General features: G+C 37.3%; 1 protein-coding gene across 1 annotated transcript in view; it reads left to right on the top strand.

Annotated features, from left to right (window-relative positions):
• The window catches only part of LOC124719874, a 106045-nt gene extending 95387 nt beyond the window's left edge, over positions 1-10658 (top strand). The window contains exons 8-9 of the mRNA XM_047245056.1: positions 6818-6930; positions 10600-10658. Coding sequence (XP_047101012.1) covers positions 6818-6930; positions 10600-10658 — 172 coding nt within the window. The remainder of the gene's footprint in view (positions 1-6817; positions 6931-10599) is intronic.
• The last annotated feature ends 1371 nt before the right edge of the window (positions 10659-12029 follow it).

The raw sequence follows: 12029 nt of genomic DNA, 5'->3' as shown, positions 1-12029 counted from the left end.
GGATGAAAAGCCATTTCATTGTTTTATTCTTAAACTACAATTTTTAATTCATTGAAACAATGTGTAACATCCTGAGCAGTTAATACTACTAACCGATAAAGTGATTATCTGCAAACATTTTGATCAATCACAAAGTAAATATATTTAATCAGACATTTAGAGTAAATGGTTCTAAAGTGTGTGTACATGGATGATATACACTCTCCAGTAGACAAACCTCATCAAAAGTGGAAAGCTTCAATCAGTGGTCCCTTAAATTTTCTCTTGACCACAATTGTTTCCATGAAAGAATGAGAGAGTGAAGGAGTGATACTGTGTGTTAAAGATGACGAACATTAACAGTGATTTCAACTTCCTATGCATTATGGCAAAGGAAGTAGTAACCTCACTTTCAACTTGGGCAGAAAGCCACACAAACATATGTAATTGAATTACTTAGTCAAAACACAGGTAGCAGTGAGGGATATGTAGCCCAGTACCCAGTCTGTTACTTAGCAAGCATACAAGGTGATAATTATTGAAGTATATGAAAAAATCGTAAATAAGTTACAAACTACAGCGGTCACACACTTTATTCAACATGTAAACTTCACCACAGATATTGGGATTTAGGTTATGACATGTTCGATATGCCTGCCATCATTGGCGATGATGTAGCTCAGCCAAATAGCAAAATTCTGCTATACCCACTGACGTGTCAGAACGTCATTGTCGTCGATGACCACCTGAATGTCGCTTTTCAGCTCAGCAGTGGTTTGGGATTACTGTTGTACACCTTGTCTTTAATATAGCCACACAAAAGGACTGAGATCTGTTCAGATCCGGATGAGGGATTTTTCAGAATTGTAGGAATTTTTTAATTTTGTTTTTCAGTTAAATTTTTGTAATTTTGATTGCTAGGAACTGATACACTAATAAAAAAAATTAGTTTAGCTCGCCACTGCAGAAAAATACTGCAGCAATAAAACTCAAAAGAGGGAATATCACCAAAATAAATCTTTCGTTGCAAAGAAAATGAGCCATTCACATAAACAGAATAAGTGCACACACAGGCATCTGCCGACAGCGCTGTTAAAGATTCTACAATATTTTCTAACAATGAACTTCTTTCAATATATCTCATTCCTGGGCAGATTTTGATGAGTGAAGTCACAACTGGTTACATTTCTAACAGGACGTGGTGAAATATCTCGAATGTTGGTTTCAGAAGCATTACTTTCAAAGTAAATTTCCTTTTATGGAAGATGATCATGCATGTCAGAATGTGTGATGATTTTCTTAAATCATGGAGCATTATATTCACATTCAAGACTTAACGCTGACCACCAGCAAATGTGAAAAAATTTTGGGCCCAGAGGACAAGTCATTTATGCCTTATATTTTTAAATTTTGGTGGCACACTTGCATTTGCTATATGTTGAAAAGGTAATACAAAAAATGACGAAGTTTCGAGTTTAGTCTTTCATAATTATTATACTTTCCTCATTGACAGATTATGCAATAATGCTGGCAAAAAATATAGTTGCCTTTCAAAAACAAGAGCGAAGTTCTTGAGTGATTTCACATGTAACTGGCTTTACTATGGGAGAAGTCGAAGTGCTCTACAGAACACATATCCAACCACGTAACCCACGAAGTGTCTGGTGCACATCAGTGAAATTTATAATCGTACTTGTCAGAAATATAAAGCTGCTAAAATTGAAACTGGTGCCCTCAGAAAAACAGCAAAAGCTGTTAGAATGTCAGTATTATATATGAAAACTTAACTTTCCTTGTAGTTGTACTGATGTACAGTAATTTAAACAATTAACTTCTTCCGCTTGTGTGTTTGCACAGCTTAACATTCATTTTGTTATTGGCTGACATCACATTTCCTATGCTCTGAATATCTGCTGTCATCGGCTGGCGAGATCATGTGACACAAGCTATGCTTGGCGCACAAAAGCACGTCATAATCTTTCAGTGCTTTAGAAGCTACTGTGATGTAATTGTTGGAATTCGTGTTCATACTTTCGTCATACGAAAATATGTAGTGGACATGTTGCCACACATCAAAGTTCCTTCATAAATGCTTTGATTTTTGCTAGGTTCAGATTCCTAAACTGCCAGAAACTTCTATACAATCTTATAAACCCATAACCATTCAAGGGATTGATGAGGTTTACAGCTCCTAGGGTAACGATATCTTTCAAGATGGAAAAATGTACTTCCACCCACTAAAACGTTTTTCATCCTGGAAAGCACGTTTCTAACTGGGAAATCTAAGAATATTTCTTTTCTGGACATACACCCAGTTAAAAAGGTTTAAGGTTTCCATATGAAATGAAATGCCTATTGAGAAGAGACGCCTTGCATGGGTGGTACAGTTGTTTTATCAGAACAGCAGCACTGCATTGCAAGAATATCATTGATATAAATGGCTGGGAAGAGCTCCATGTCAATAAGTATGGTGAAGAATACAATCAAGAAATTTGAAGAAATAGGTGAATTTAGTGGTGCAGCAGATTCCCATAGCGCTCATTCAAGTTGCTTTTAGCTGACCATGCAGCAGATACCTCAAATTCTGCATTAAGTGTTAGAGTTGTCACAGGATCTCTCTCTCTCTCTCTCTCTCTCTCTCTCTCTCTCTCTCTCTCTCTCTCACTCACACTCACACTCTCACACACTGCCTCTTACTGTGTCTCCCCCAGTCAACAGTTCAAAAGATTTTGTGGCACATTTCACACTAATATCTCTATAAGGCTCAGAATTTGCTGCTAAAGAAGCTCCAGGATAGGCCACAATGCTGTGACTTTTTCTTTATTTTTGGCATGCCTGGAAAAGAGTAATTTTGGGCTGGGGAATATTCTTTGGAAGTACAAGGCATATTTTACTCTGCATGGGGCCATGAATGCACAGAACTGTCACATATGGGGTTGTCCTCCCAAATCTTGGGCAGGAACATCCACTGCACTCAGCTTATGTGACAGTGTGGTGTGATTTCACAAGCCCCTTCATTCTGAGTCGCTGTTCCTTGTAGGTGACAGGTCAAGCACCTCTTAGGTGTACAGAGACATCTGAACTTTATAAGGACCTTGTTATGTAACGTGATTCAAGCATTTCAAGACCACAAGTGTCTGCACCATTATTTTGATGTGAGATGGGGTGGCATGATATGGCAGTTGTCGAGTGAACTATTGGTTTCATGAAATCTTTGGTATCACCCACATTATATCTAGGCAGTTTAAAGACATGTGGCCTTAGTGATCCCCCGACCTAAGTTCATGCGACATGTGCATGGTGGGATATTTGAAAGATTTATTGGGGATGTATCCAGATATTCCTGATCAGAAAGATATCATATGATGACACTCAATCTGATTACACTGAATATGCTATAGGCAACTGTTAACCATGTCATGTCATGGATACAACATGTTGCAGAGTCAGTGGACCATTTTGAACACATAACTTCTGATCATATCCTAATAAATGTACCAGAACGACCATTATCATCGCTCTGATCGTTTCTCCTCTTTTATTTCATTACAATGTTACAGCATCCTACAAAGTATAGAGCGCACGCTGCAGCACCCAAACATCAGACAGTTTCCCCCTCAATAAATTCATAATAAAGTTGCTATGATGTCTTGCAGAGATACCACAATCATTCTATGATTGCTACTCAGCAGAGGTTTTTATCAACAGCTTGTGTGTATTGTTGTTATTACAGTGTAATAGTTATGTGTCTTGTGTTAGTGTCTTTTACAATATGCAGTGTGTGCCACATATCTCTAATCATTAAAACCTGCCTGAATGGACTTGTTATTCTCCATGAGTTCTGTCTGCAGATCATGGTCTAGTAGCTAGCATTGCTGCTTCTGGATCATGGGGTCCCGGGTACGATTCGTGGCCAGGTTGGGGACTTTCTCTGCCTGGTAACTGGGTGTTTGTGTTGTCATCATCATCATCATCATCATCAACATTATCATCATCATCATTCGTGACATTGGCTACAATGGACTGTGTTAAAAAAATAGACTGTAAACTTTGTGATACAAATTCACAACAGGGCCTTGGTGGTGGCAGTGGTGGTGGTGGTGGGAGGGGAAACGCTTTCAAATGGAGAAATGCACAACCAAAGCAATGTTTGTGCTAGACAATATAACATTGCTTTGCAGATTCCTGCCCTGGTACTCAGTGGTAATGTGATGGGTAGAAATCGAGACACTGAACAACAAATCAGGTGTACTTTTCCCTTGAGGAATTTTAGATGGGTTTCAACAGTGTTGGAACAATCTTGATAATATAAAAATGTTCAAAAGAACATACCTTCTTTGCATGATGTTGATGTTTCTGAGATAAAAGCTTTTTATAGGCTTGCTTGTATTAACAGCAGTCTCCAACCCTGACATCAAATGCATTGACAATATTTCCTTAGTAGATGGAAGCAGATGTTATATTTTCATGGCAATGTATCAAACGACCCACAAGGGTAGCGAAGAGCACTAATATGCTGCTTCCTGGATTCGGGTAGCTACAGCAAACCTGGATCGAATCCGCACAGAGGATTAACGATGAAGGGCCGGTGTGCCAGCCAGCCTGGAAGGGGTTTTTAGGCGGTTTTCCTCATCCTAATAGGTGAATACCGGGCTGGTCCCCACGTTTCACCTCAGTTACACAGCTCGCAAACATTTGCAGACATTCGCACTTTCCCATGAATTACACTGGACGCAAACAGTTGGGGTGTATAAAATCTGGCGGGGGGGGGGGGGGGCGTCTTTGGGAGTTGTGACCCCATCACAATACTAGCCTATATATGCATTGTCATGTCACAACCAGCCTCAGCCGAAAGACCGAGTAAAGGTGGTGAAGTCCCATTAATCCCCTGACCCAACTAGTTGTTGGATAGAGAGTACCGGTATATATATATATATATATATATATATATATATATATATATATATATATATATATAGAATGTAAGAAACGGTTTTTGTTCATGATGACAGCTCTTTGGTTTGAGAATCAAGAGAACAACGGAAGGAATAAAGTAGAGGTAACAGCTTTAGTGCCAAAATTTCTAACCATCAGTGGTGTGAGCCATCAGCACTGTTACTGTCCAGGCTGTAGTATGTGTGTTGATAAAATACATGTGCACTTCCATTATCACTGCATGAACAGTTTATGAATGTGCATGCCACAAAAAATGTTGTGCAGTAAATATTAAGGATATGACACAAGTACCCAGTACCTATACAATGGTTACATGGAGGTCTCTAAAACAATTGATAATTAACATCAAACTTTACTTATTGTTGAATTTTTCAGCAAATTCTCTTTTTATCCTGGTTTGTTTATGGTTCACTGGCATAGCATAAAATTTTAATTGTAAGTTTTATATCTAGTACTTTGAGAAAAAGAAAGCTATTTGTCTGAAACCTTACTTGCATATTTTTTTATTTCTTTCTTAATTATTAACGTTCAGTTACTTAACTTCCATATGTATGAAAATGCATGTTGTACCTAATTGAGTTTAAAAAAGCTACAATATCTAATGATACAGTTGTCAACTTCTAGAATCTGGCACACACCATGATACCAGTTACGTTAAAAAAATCGTGTGATCCTAATTAAGAGTTTAAAAACACTCGAAATTTACCAGATACCATGCCACGCAAAACTATATCCCCAAGAAAACGCAAAACAGTCAAAAGTCGCAGAGCAAAAGATAGCACTGGGTATGCATGCCATCAGTAGTTCATACTCTTTCATGTCAAACATGATGCACATACTGGGGACCTGAAAGGCATCACAGTTCTGTTCTGTGGGAAAGGGTTTAACTGCAGGTGGAATAATGGGACCCAGATACTACAGGGGTAGCTCATGCATCAGCTGTTACCACTGCCACACAATATGTGGTGTCAGCTAGCGGTGTCTAATGGGTGATGAAGTGGCCATTTATATGTGTGCCCTTCAGTCAATGGTGTTCTGCAATGCCAGATGACCAGATGTTAGGAAGATGTAAAAATTTTCAAAAAGGCTCAGTGCAAATATATTGGAAAATTTACAACTATTTACATCTTTTCAGACAGTATTTCCATTTGTGCAAGGCTTCATACAAGTTGCAGTGCCAAAAACACAGTCTTAGATTAAAACCACCTGCAAGTGTGTCATTTACATTCATTCATCAGTATGCAGATTTTTCCCTTGATTGATGTGACATTGATTCTTGTTCATGAACCGTCATTATTCACCTGATTAACATCCATTCTAGATACCTAACAAAATGTTGAAGCTTGCACTAGTTCTTTACTCATTGGGAATCAAACAAAAACAATCTGTTAATTAGGTGAAATAAATTTATCATTTCCAAAGGTGAAAGTGTTTGCGAAACAAAAAAAGATAATGGGAGAAGAACATTTAAAAATTATTTCTCTTAATTAAATCTTAAATACCTTGAATGTAAGAATTTTTTTGATACATTTAATAAATTGGTGTAAACTGTTAACTTGTAGTACTGTATTTTGAAAAGATTGTAACACATGAAAGTGAATTATTTTAAGTCTCATTTAAAATTTCAAATGAAATCAGCAGTGACTCAGATTCATCATTATTGAATTTCCTGTGGTTAATTTCGGTTTAAACCATTTTTACCTCATCAGTTCTTTCCTTCTGGAGGAATATAATAATTTTAAATCATTAACAGTTACTAAATATGCAATTTCTTATGCACTTTTATGACTTGTGGCCTATAGTACTGGATTTATGGACACTCAAATATTGTTTCTTTGTTGTATATATATCAACATTTAACATTCTTGTCCTCACTCTTCAGATTGACTCAGACTACTGGTGGGAGCTGTGGCATATCATGTGAAGGAATTTGTCACCATGTGCTGGTCCAGGATGATTCGGTGATAGACGAGGAGAAGTCAACACATGAGTTTGGTACAGAAAATGTGATTATTGATAAGGAATACTCAGTAGCCCCCCCATATGACTGTAGTAAGAGGGAAAAGGAATTACATCTATATAGCTGTGATTTCTGCCAACAGAACTTTCCTTCAAAATACAGACTCATAATGCATGTGTTTATGCACATTGATGGCATGCAACCACCTTTGTATGTTTGTAAGTGGTGTGGTGAGGTATTTCACAGTAAGGTTAGTTTGAAAACACATTTGAGAATGAGAGAGAATTATCGTGGCTTAACTGCTTGCCACCATGAAAAATATGACTATAGTGATGAGCATCAAAGCAGTATCTTCTTGGATAGTGAGCCAGAAGTTTCTGTTACAGAACACATTGAACAGTCTTCATATAAGGAAACGTGGAAAACTTCAAAGAAGGCCTCTAATGACATGTGTAACACACACAAGACAAATGATGCAATAAGTGCTTATGGAATTTTATCTACAGCTGTTAATGTCAGTGCCCAGGCTGATCTACATATTGCAAACAGAACCAACAAATGTGGTATTTGTGCCAAATGGTTGGCTAGGTCAGGCGATCTGAAGACTCATTTATTAATTCACACTGGAATGAAAGTTCACAAATGTGAGATTTGTGGGAAATCTTTTACTTTGTTAGGCAGTCTCAAGAAGCACACATTAATTCACACTGGAAACAAACCTCACAAATGTGGGATTTGTGGAAAATGTTTTGCTAGATCAGATTGTCTCAAGACTCATGTATTAGTTCACACTGGAAAGAAGCCTCACAAATGTGAGATTTGTGCAAAATGTTTTGCTACGTCAGGTTGTCTCAAGACTCATGTATTAATTCACAGTGGAAAGAAACCTCACAAATGTGAGATTTGTGGAAAATGTTTTACTACATCAGGTTATCTCAGGACTCATATATTATTTCACACTGGAAAGAAACCCTACAAATATGAGATTTGTGGGAAATGTTTTGCTATAAAAGGTTATCTCAAGACTCATGTATTAATTCACACTGGAAAGAAAGCTCACAAATGTGAGATTTGTGCAAAATGTTTTGCTACATCAGGTTGTCTCAAGACTCATGTATTAATTCACACTGGAAAGAAACCTCACAAATGTGAGATTTGTGGAAAATGTTTTACTACATCAGGTTATCTCAAGACTCATGTATTATTTCACACTGGAAAGAAACCCTACTAATGTCAGATTTGTGGGAAATGTTTTGCTATAAAAGGTTATCTCAAGACTCATGTATTAATTCACACTGGAAAGAAAGCTCACAAATGTGAGATTTGTGCAAAATGTTTTGCTACATCAGGTTGTCTCAAGACTCATGTATTAATTCACACTGGAAAGAAACCTCACAAATGTGAGATTTGTGGAAAATGTTTTACTACATCAGGTTATCTCAAGACTCATGTATTATTTCACACTGGAAAGAAACCCTACAAATGTCAGATTTGTGGGAAATGTTTTGCTACATCAGGTTATCTCAAGACTCATGTATTAATTCACACTGCAAAGAAACCCTACAAATGTGAGATTTGTGGGAAATGTTTTGCTACATCAGGTTATCTCACGAATCATGTACTAATTCACACTGGAAAGAAACCTCACAAATGTGTGAAATCTTTTGCTAGGTCAGGGAATCTCAAGAGGCATTTATTAATTCACACTGGAAAGGAACCTCACAACTGTGAGATTTGTGGGTAATCTGTTGCTACGTCAAGCTATCTCAACAGACAAACATTAATTCACGCTGGAAAGAAACCTCACAAATGTGAGATTTGTGGGAAATATTTTGCAGAGTCAGGCGATCTCAAGAAACAAACATTCATACACACCTAGAAACGACCTCACAAATGTGAAATTTGTGGCAAATCATTTGCTAGATCAGGTGATCTCAAGACAGATGCATTAGTCCACATGGGAAGGGGACCTCACAAATGTGACATCTGTGACAAAAGTTTCACTCAGTTGGGTACTTTCAAGACACATGCATTACTTCACATCAGAAAGTAACTACAAGTAATTGTTAGTTTATGCACATAGATTTTCCTGGTTGGTGCCTTCAAGGCCTACAAAATAATGAACGTAGTAGGGGGACAATAAATTGTAATGCCTGTGAAATAACATTAAAGTGTGGTAGAATTGTGAAAAAAGTGCAATAATGTGTACTATATTGAGGTAACAGATAATTTGAAAAACAAAAATCCCTATCTGTAGCTTGAGATGTTAAGAAATTGTATTACTAAATACTCCAGAAACATGAATCAAATGTGTTTTTGTCGTTAACACTGTCAATAGTTATAATTACCACGCAATATTCAGTATAAGGCCAAGGAAATGTGATGACTTGCTGCTTATTATTCCAAACAAAGTCATTATGTAGTACTCGTTACTTTGCATTTGAGAAAGTGACAGCAAAAACATATTCATGGCACTTCCTTCACTGAGGCTCGTAAACTCAACACTTGAGACCCATGATTATGGCAATTATTTTACTCAGGTATTTTTCCTTAAGAGACTTGCTATATATGTCTTTAACCCGTTAGCGCCGGAATTAATTTTTTCGTGATATTTTTTAAAAAATTGCGTTATTATGTCTGTAAAAGTCATAAATTACACAACAGAGTTGTTTTGACGAAAGTCATTACCGCCATTAGCAAGATATTTGATGTTGCCATATGGCAACACTAGGTGCTTTCACTACCTAATTTTTTATGGATTACAACTTCAACTAAAATAAGTAGGTTATTGAAATTTCTTATTACATATACAAGTTTTGTGCAAATTTATTATTCAGTCTTCAGCATACAATTGATACTTTATAGCACAGTACAATTAAGAATCAAACTCTGAACTCAGCGTTATTTTACATGAAATGGAATAAAACAGTCAATACACAATCCCACAGTACACTTTGAACACATTGTTCTCACAATTGGTTTACAGTCCTTGTGTGCACACCTTTCCTTCTTCTTTCCTTCTGTGTGCTGGACGAGGTGGTCAGTCTTATCAAACCTAATTGAACCTGATATGCAGCTGTCGGAACATGCCCTTGATGCAGATGGACTCCGGGCTCCTTTTGGTACAGCTTGGTGTCTTTGCAAGTACACTGTTGCTATGTCTGTCTTGAAATCAAGCTGAGAAATGGTTTGGTTTCTTGCTTGATTATACAAAATCCAGATGTTTTGTATGGCGACATCTAACATCCATGTAAAGAGACACCAGTACCATTTCTTGTTTCTTATTGCAATGCGATAGCATGCTAGATTCTGATCCATCTGATGAGTACCTCCCATATACGTACTAGATTTGGCTACCAGTTTTGGTCTGGGAATCATTATATTTCGCTTTTTTAGTTGTGAGAATCTCTTGACTTGGCCAACTTCTTGTGCACCACATGAAGAAGAGATCATTGTGACAACTGAGTTGTCCAGCCACTGCACATACAATAATCCATCACTCTTCTTTATTGCTGTCTCAAAATATCCCCAATCTTTCTTGGAAAATAATTTTTTGTTTTCCAGTATACATTCCTTAGGAAGTCTGTTTTCTCTTATGGTACCAATGGCAGAGTATCCACAGTACTTGAGAAATGAAAATAGAGATGCCCCTGTAAATAGATTGTTCATGTAGAAGTTGTAGCAAATTTTTCTGTTCACTTCAGGAATTTCATCCAATAAAACAAGTAAGGGACTTGCCGACTTGCCAAACAACTGCTCATAGACTGCTTTTCCCTTACGAACTTTTCCCTGATATGGTTCATAATTCACCAAATATCCATCTTTAGTATTTAGGCTCCATATTTTATAGCCGAATCTAATTGGCTTACCACGAATGAACTGGTTGCATCCATGGTGGCCGTAGTACTTCACCATATAATTCGTCATATGACAGGTGTTCTTCAGGTACAAAATTCTCAATGCAGCACTTCTTCAACATCTCCATAACTGGACGAATTTTCCATGCCTGTCATTTCCATGGATCTTAGTGTTATCTGCACAGTGCAGAAACCTGCATATTTGTAGAAATCTGTCTCTTCTCATAGACTGAGACACAGCCAAGTTTTTCAAGTCATCTTTTGAGTCCCAATAATTTCTTTTAGAAGGTAACTTATTGTAGCCACTGAGATACAAAATAGAGATGAAACACGATATTTCGTCTGCTGTAATTTTTGGATCCTGACAATTGAGAAATAGTGCATAAAGCTTTGTTTCTTTCAGTAAATGCTCAATAAATTCCTGGCCAATGGAAAGTTCTAATAGGTCAATGATCGACATGTTTCCATAGCTTGAGTAGTCAGGTTTTGGAAATGTAGAGGTAATTTGACTGTCAAAGTCAGCTCCTTTCTCCCACTGCCTCCCACATGTATCTTTTTCAGAAGCCCAGATCACGATATTGTCCGATAATAAGGTAGATCTTACCTCAGATACAGATGGCTGTGGTATATTTGGACGTTGTGTAGCTGTTTCAGGTACAATTGGATCTTGTGCAGTACGCATTAATGGTGCTGGCGGATTACAGTGCTCATATTCAACACCAATCCTTTCGTTATTTGGCATCCTTATTTCAGCATTAGCTCGTAGTTGTCGAGAGGACAGGTTGTCTAATAATCTGTAAAAATAAGAAATGAAATAGCAAATCATAATAAAGTCGGCATCAGTATACAAACAATTACAAACCAATGATAGGCATACTTACCCGCCAACATGTTCATCTCCCGAATCTTCATCTGTGTCTACATTCGGATCTGGGGGCTTAAGAAACACATCACCTTCAATATCGTCATTATAAAGAATCTCGAGCGCCTCAGCAAGCGAGAAACCTCTTGTAAAACAAAAAAAAAAATCGTCCTTTTACTGAGTACAGGCGCCTAGTGTTGCCATATGGCAACACCGACGTTCAAACGGACTAAATGAACGTAATTTACTTCACAGCAAGCAGTAACCTCCCAAGAATATATATTTGAGTATTTAAAGCACAACCATACTAAAAAACCAAATTTTATATCGTAACTTACTGTGTAAAACATACTTACTCGAACTTATACTCCATTTTTCTTCGTCGTACAGCAAACAACGACTTCCAACACTGCTT

This window comes from Schistocerca piceifrons, chromosome 11, assembly GCF_021461385.2.
Source record: "Schistocerca piceifrons isolate TAMUIC-IGC-003096 chromosome 11, iqSchPice1.1, whole genome shotgun sequence".
Classification (NCBI taxonomy): domain Eukaryota; kingdom Metazoa; phylum Arthropoda; class Insecta; order Orthoptera; family Acrididae; genus Schistocerca; species Schistocerca piceifrons.
This window is presented reverse-complemented; position numbering and strand designations above follow the sequence as displayed.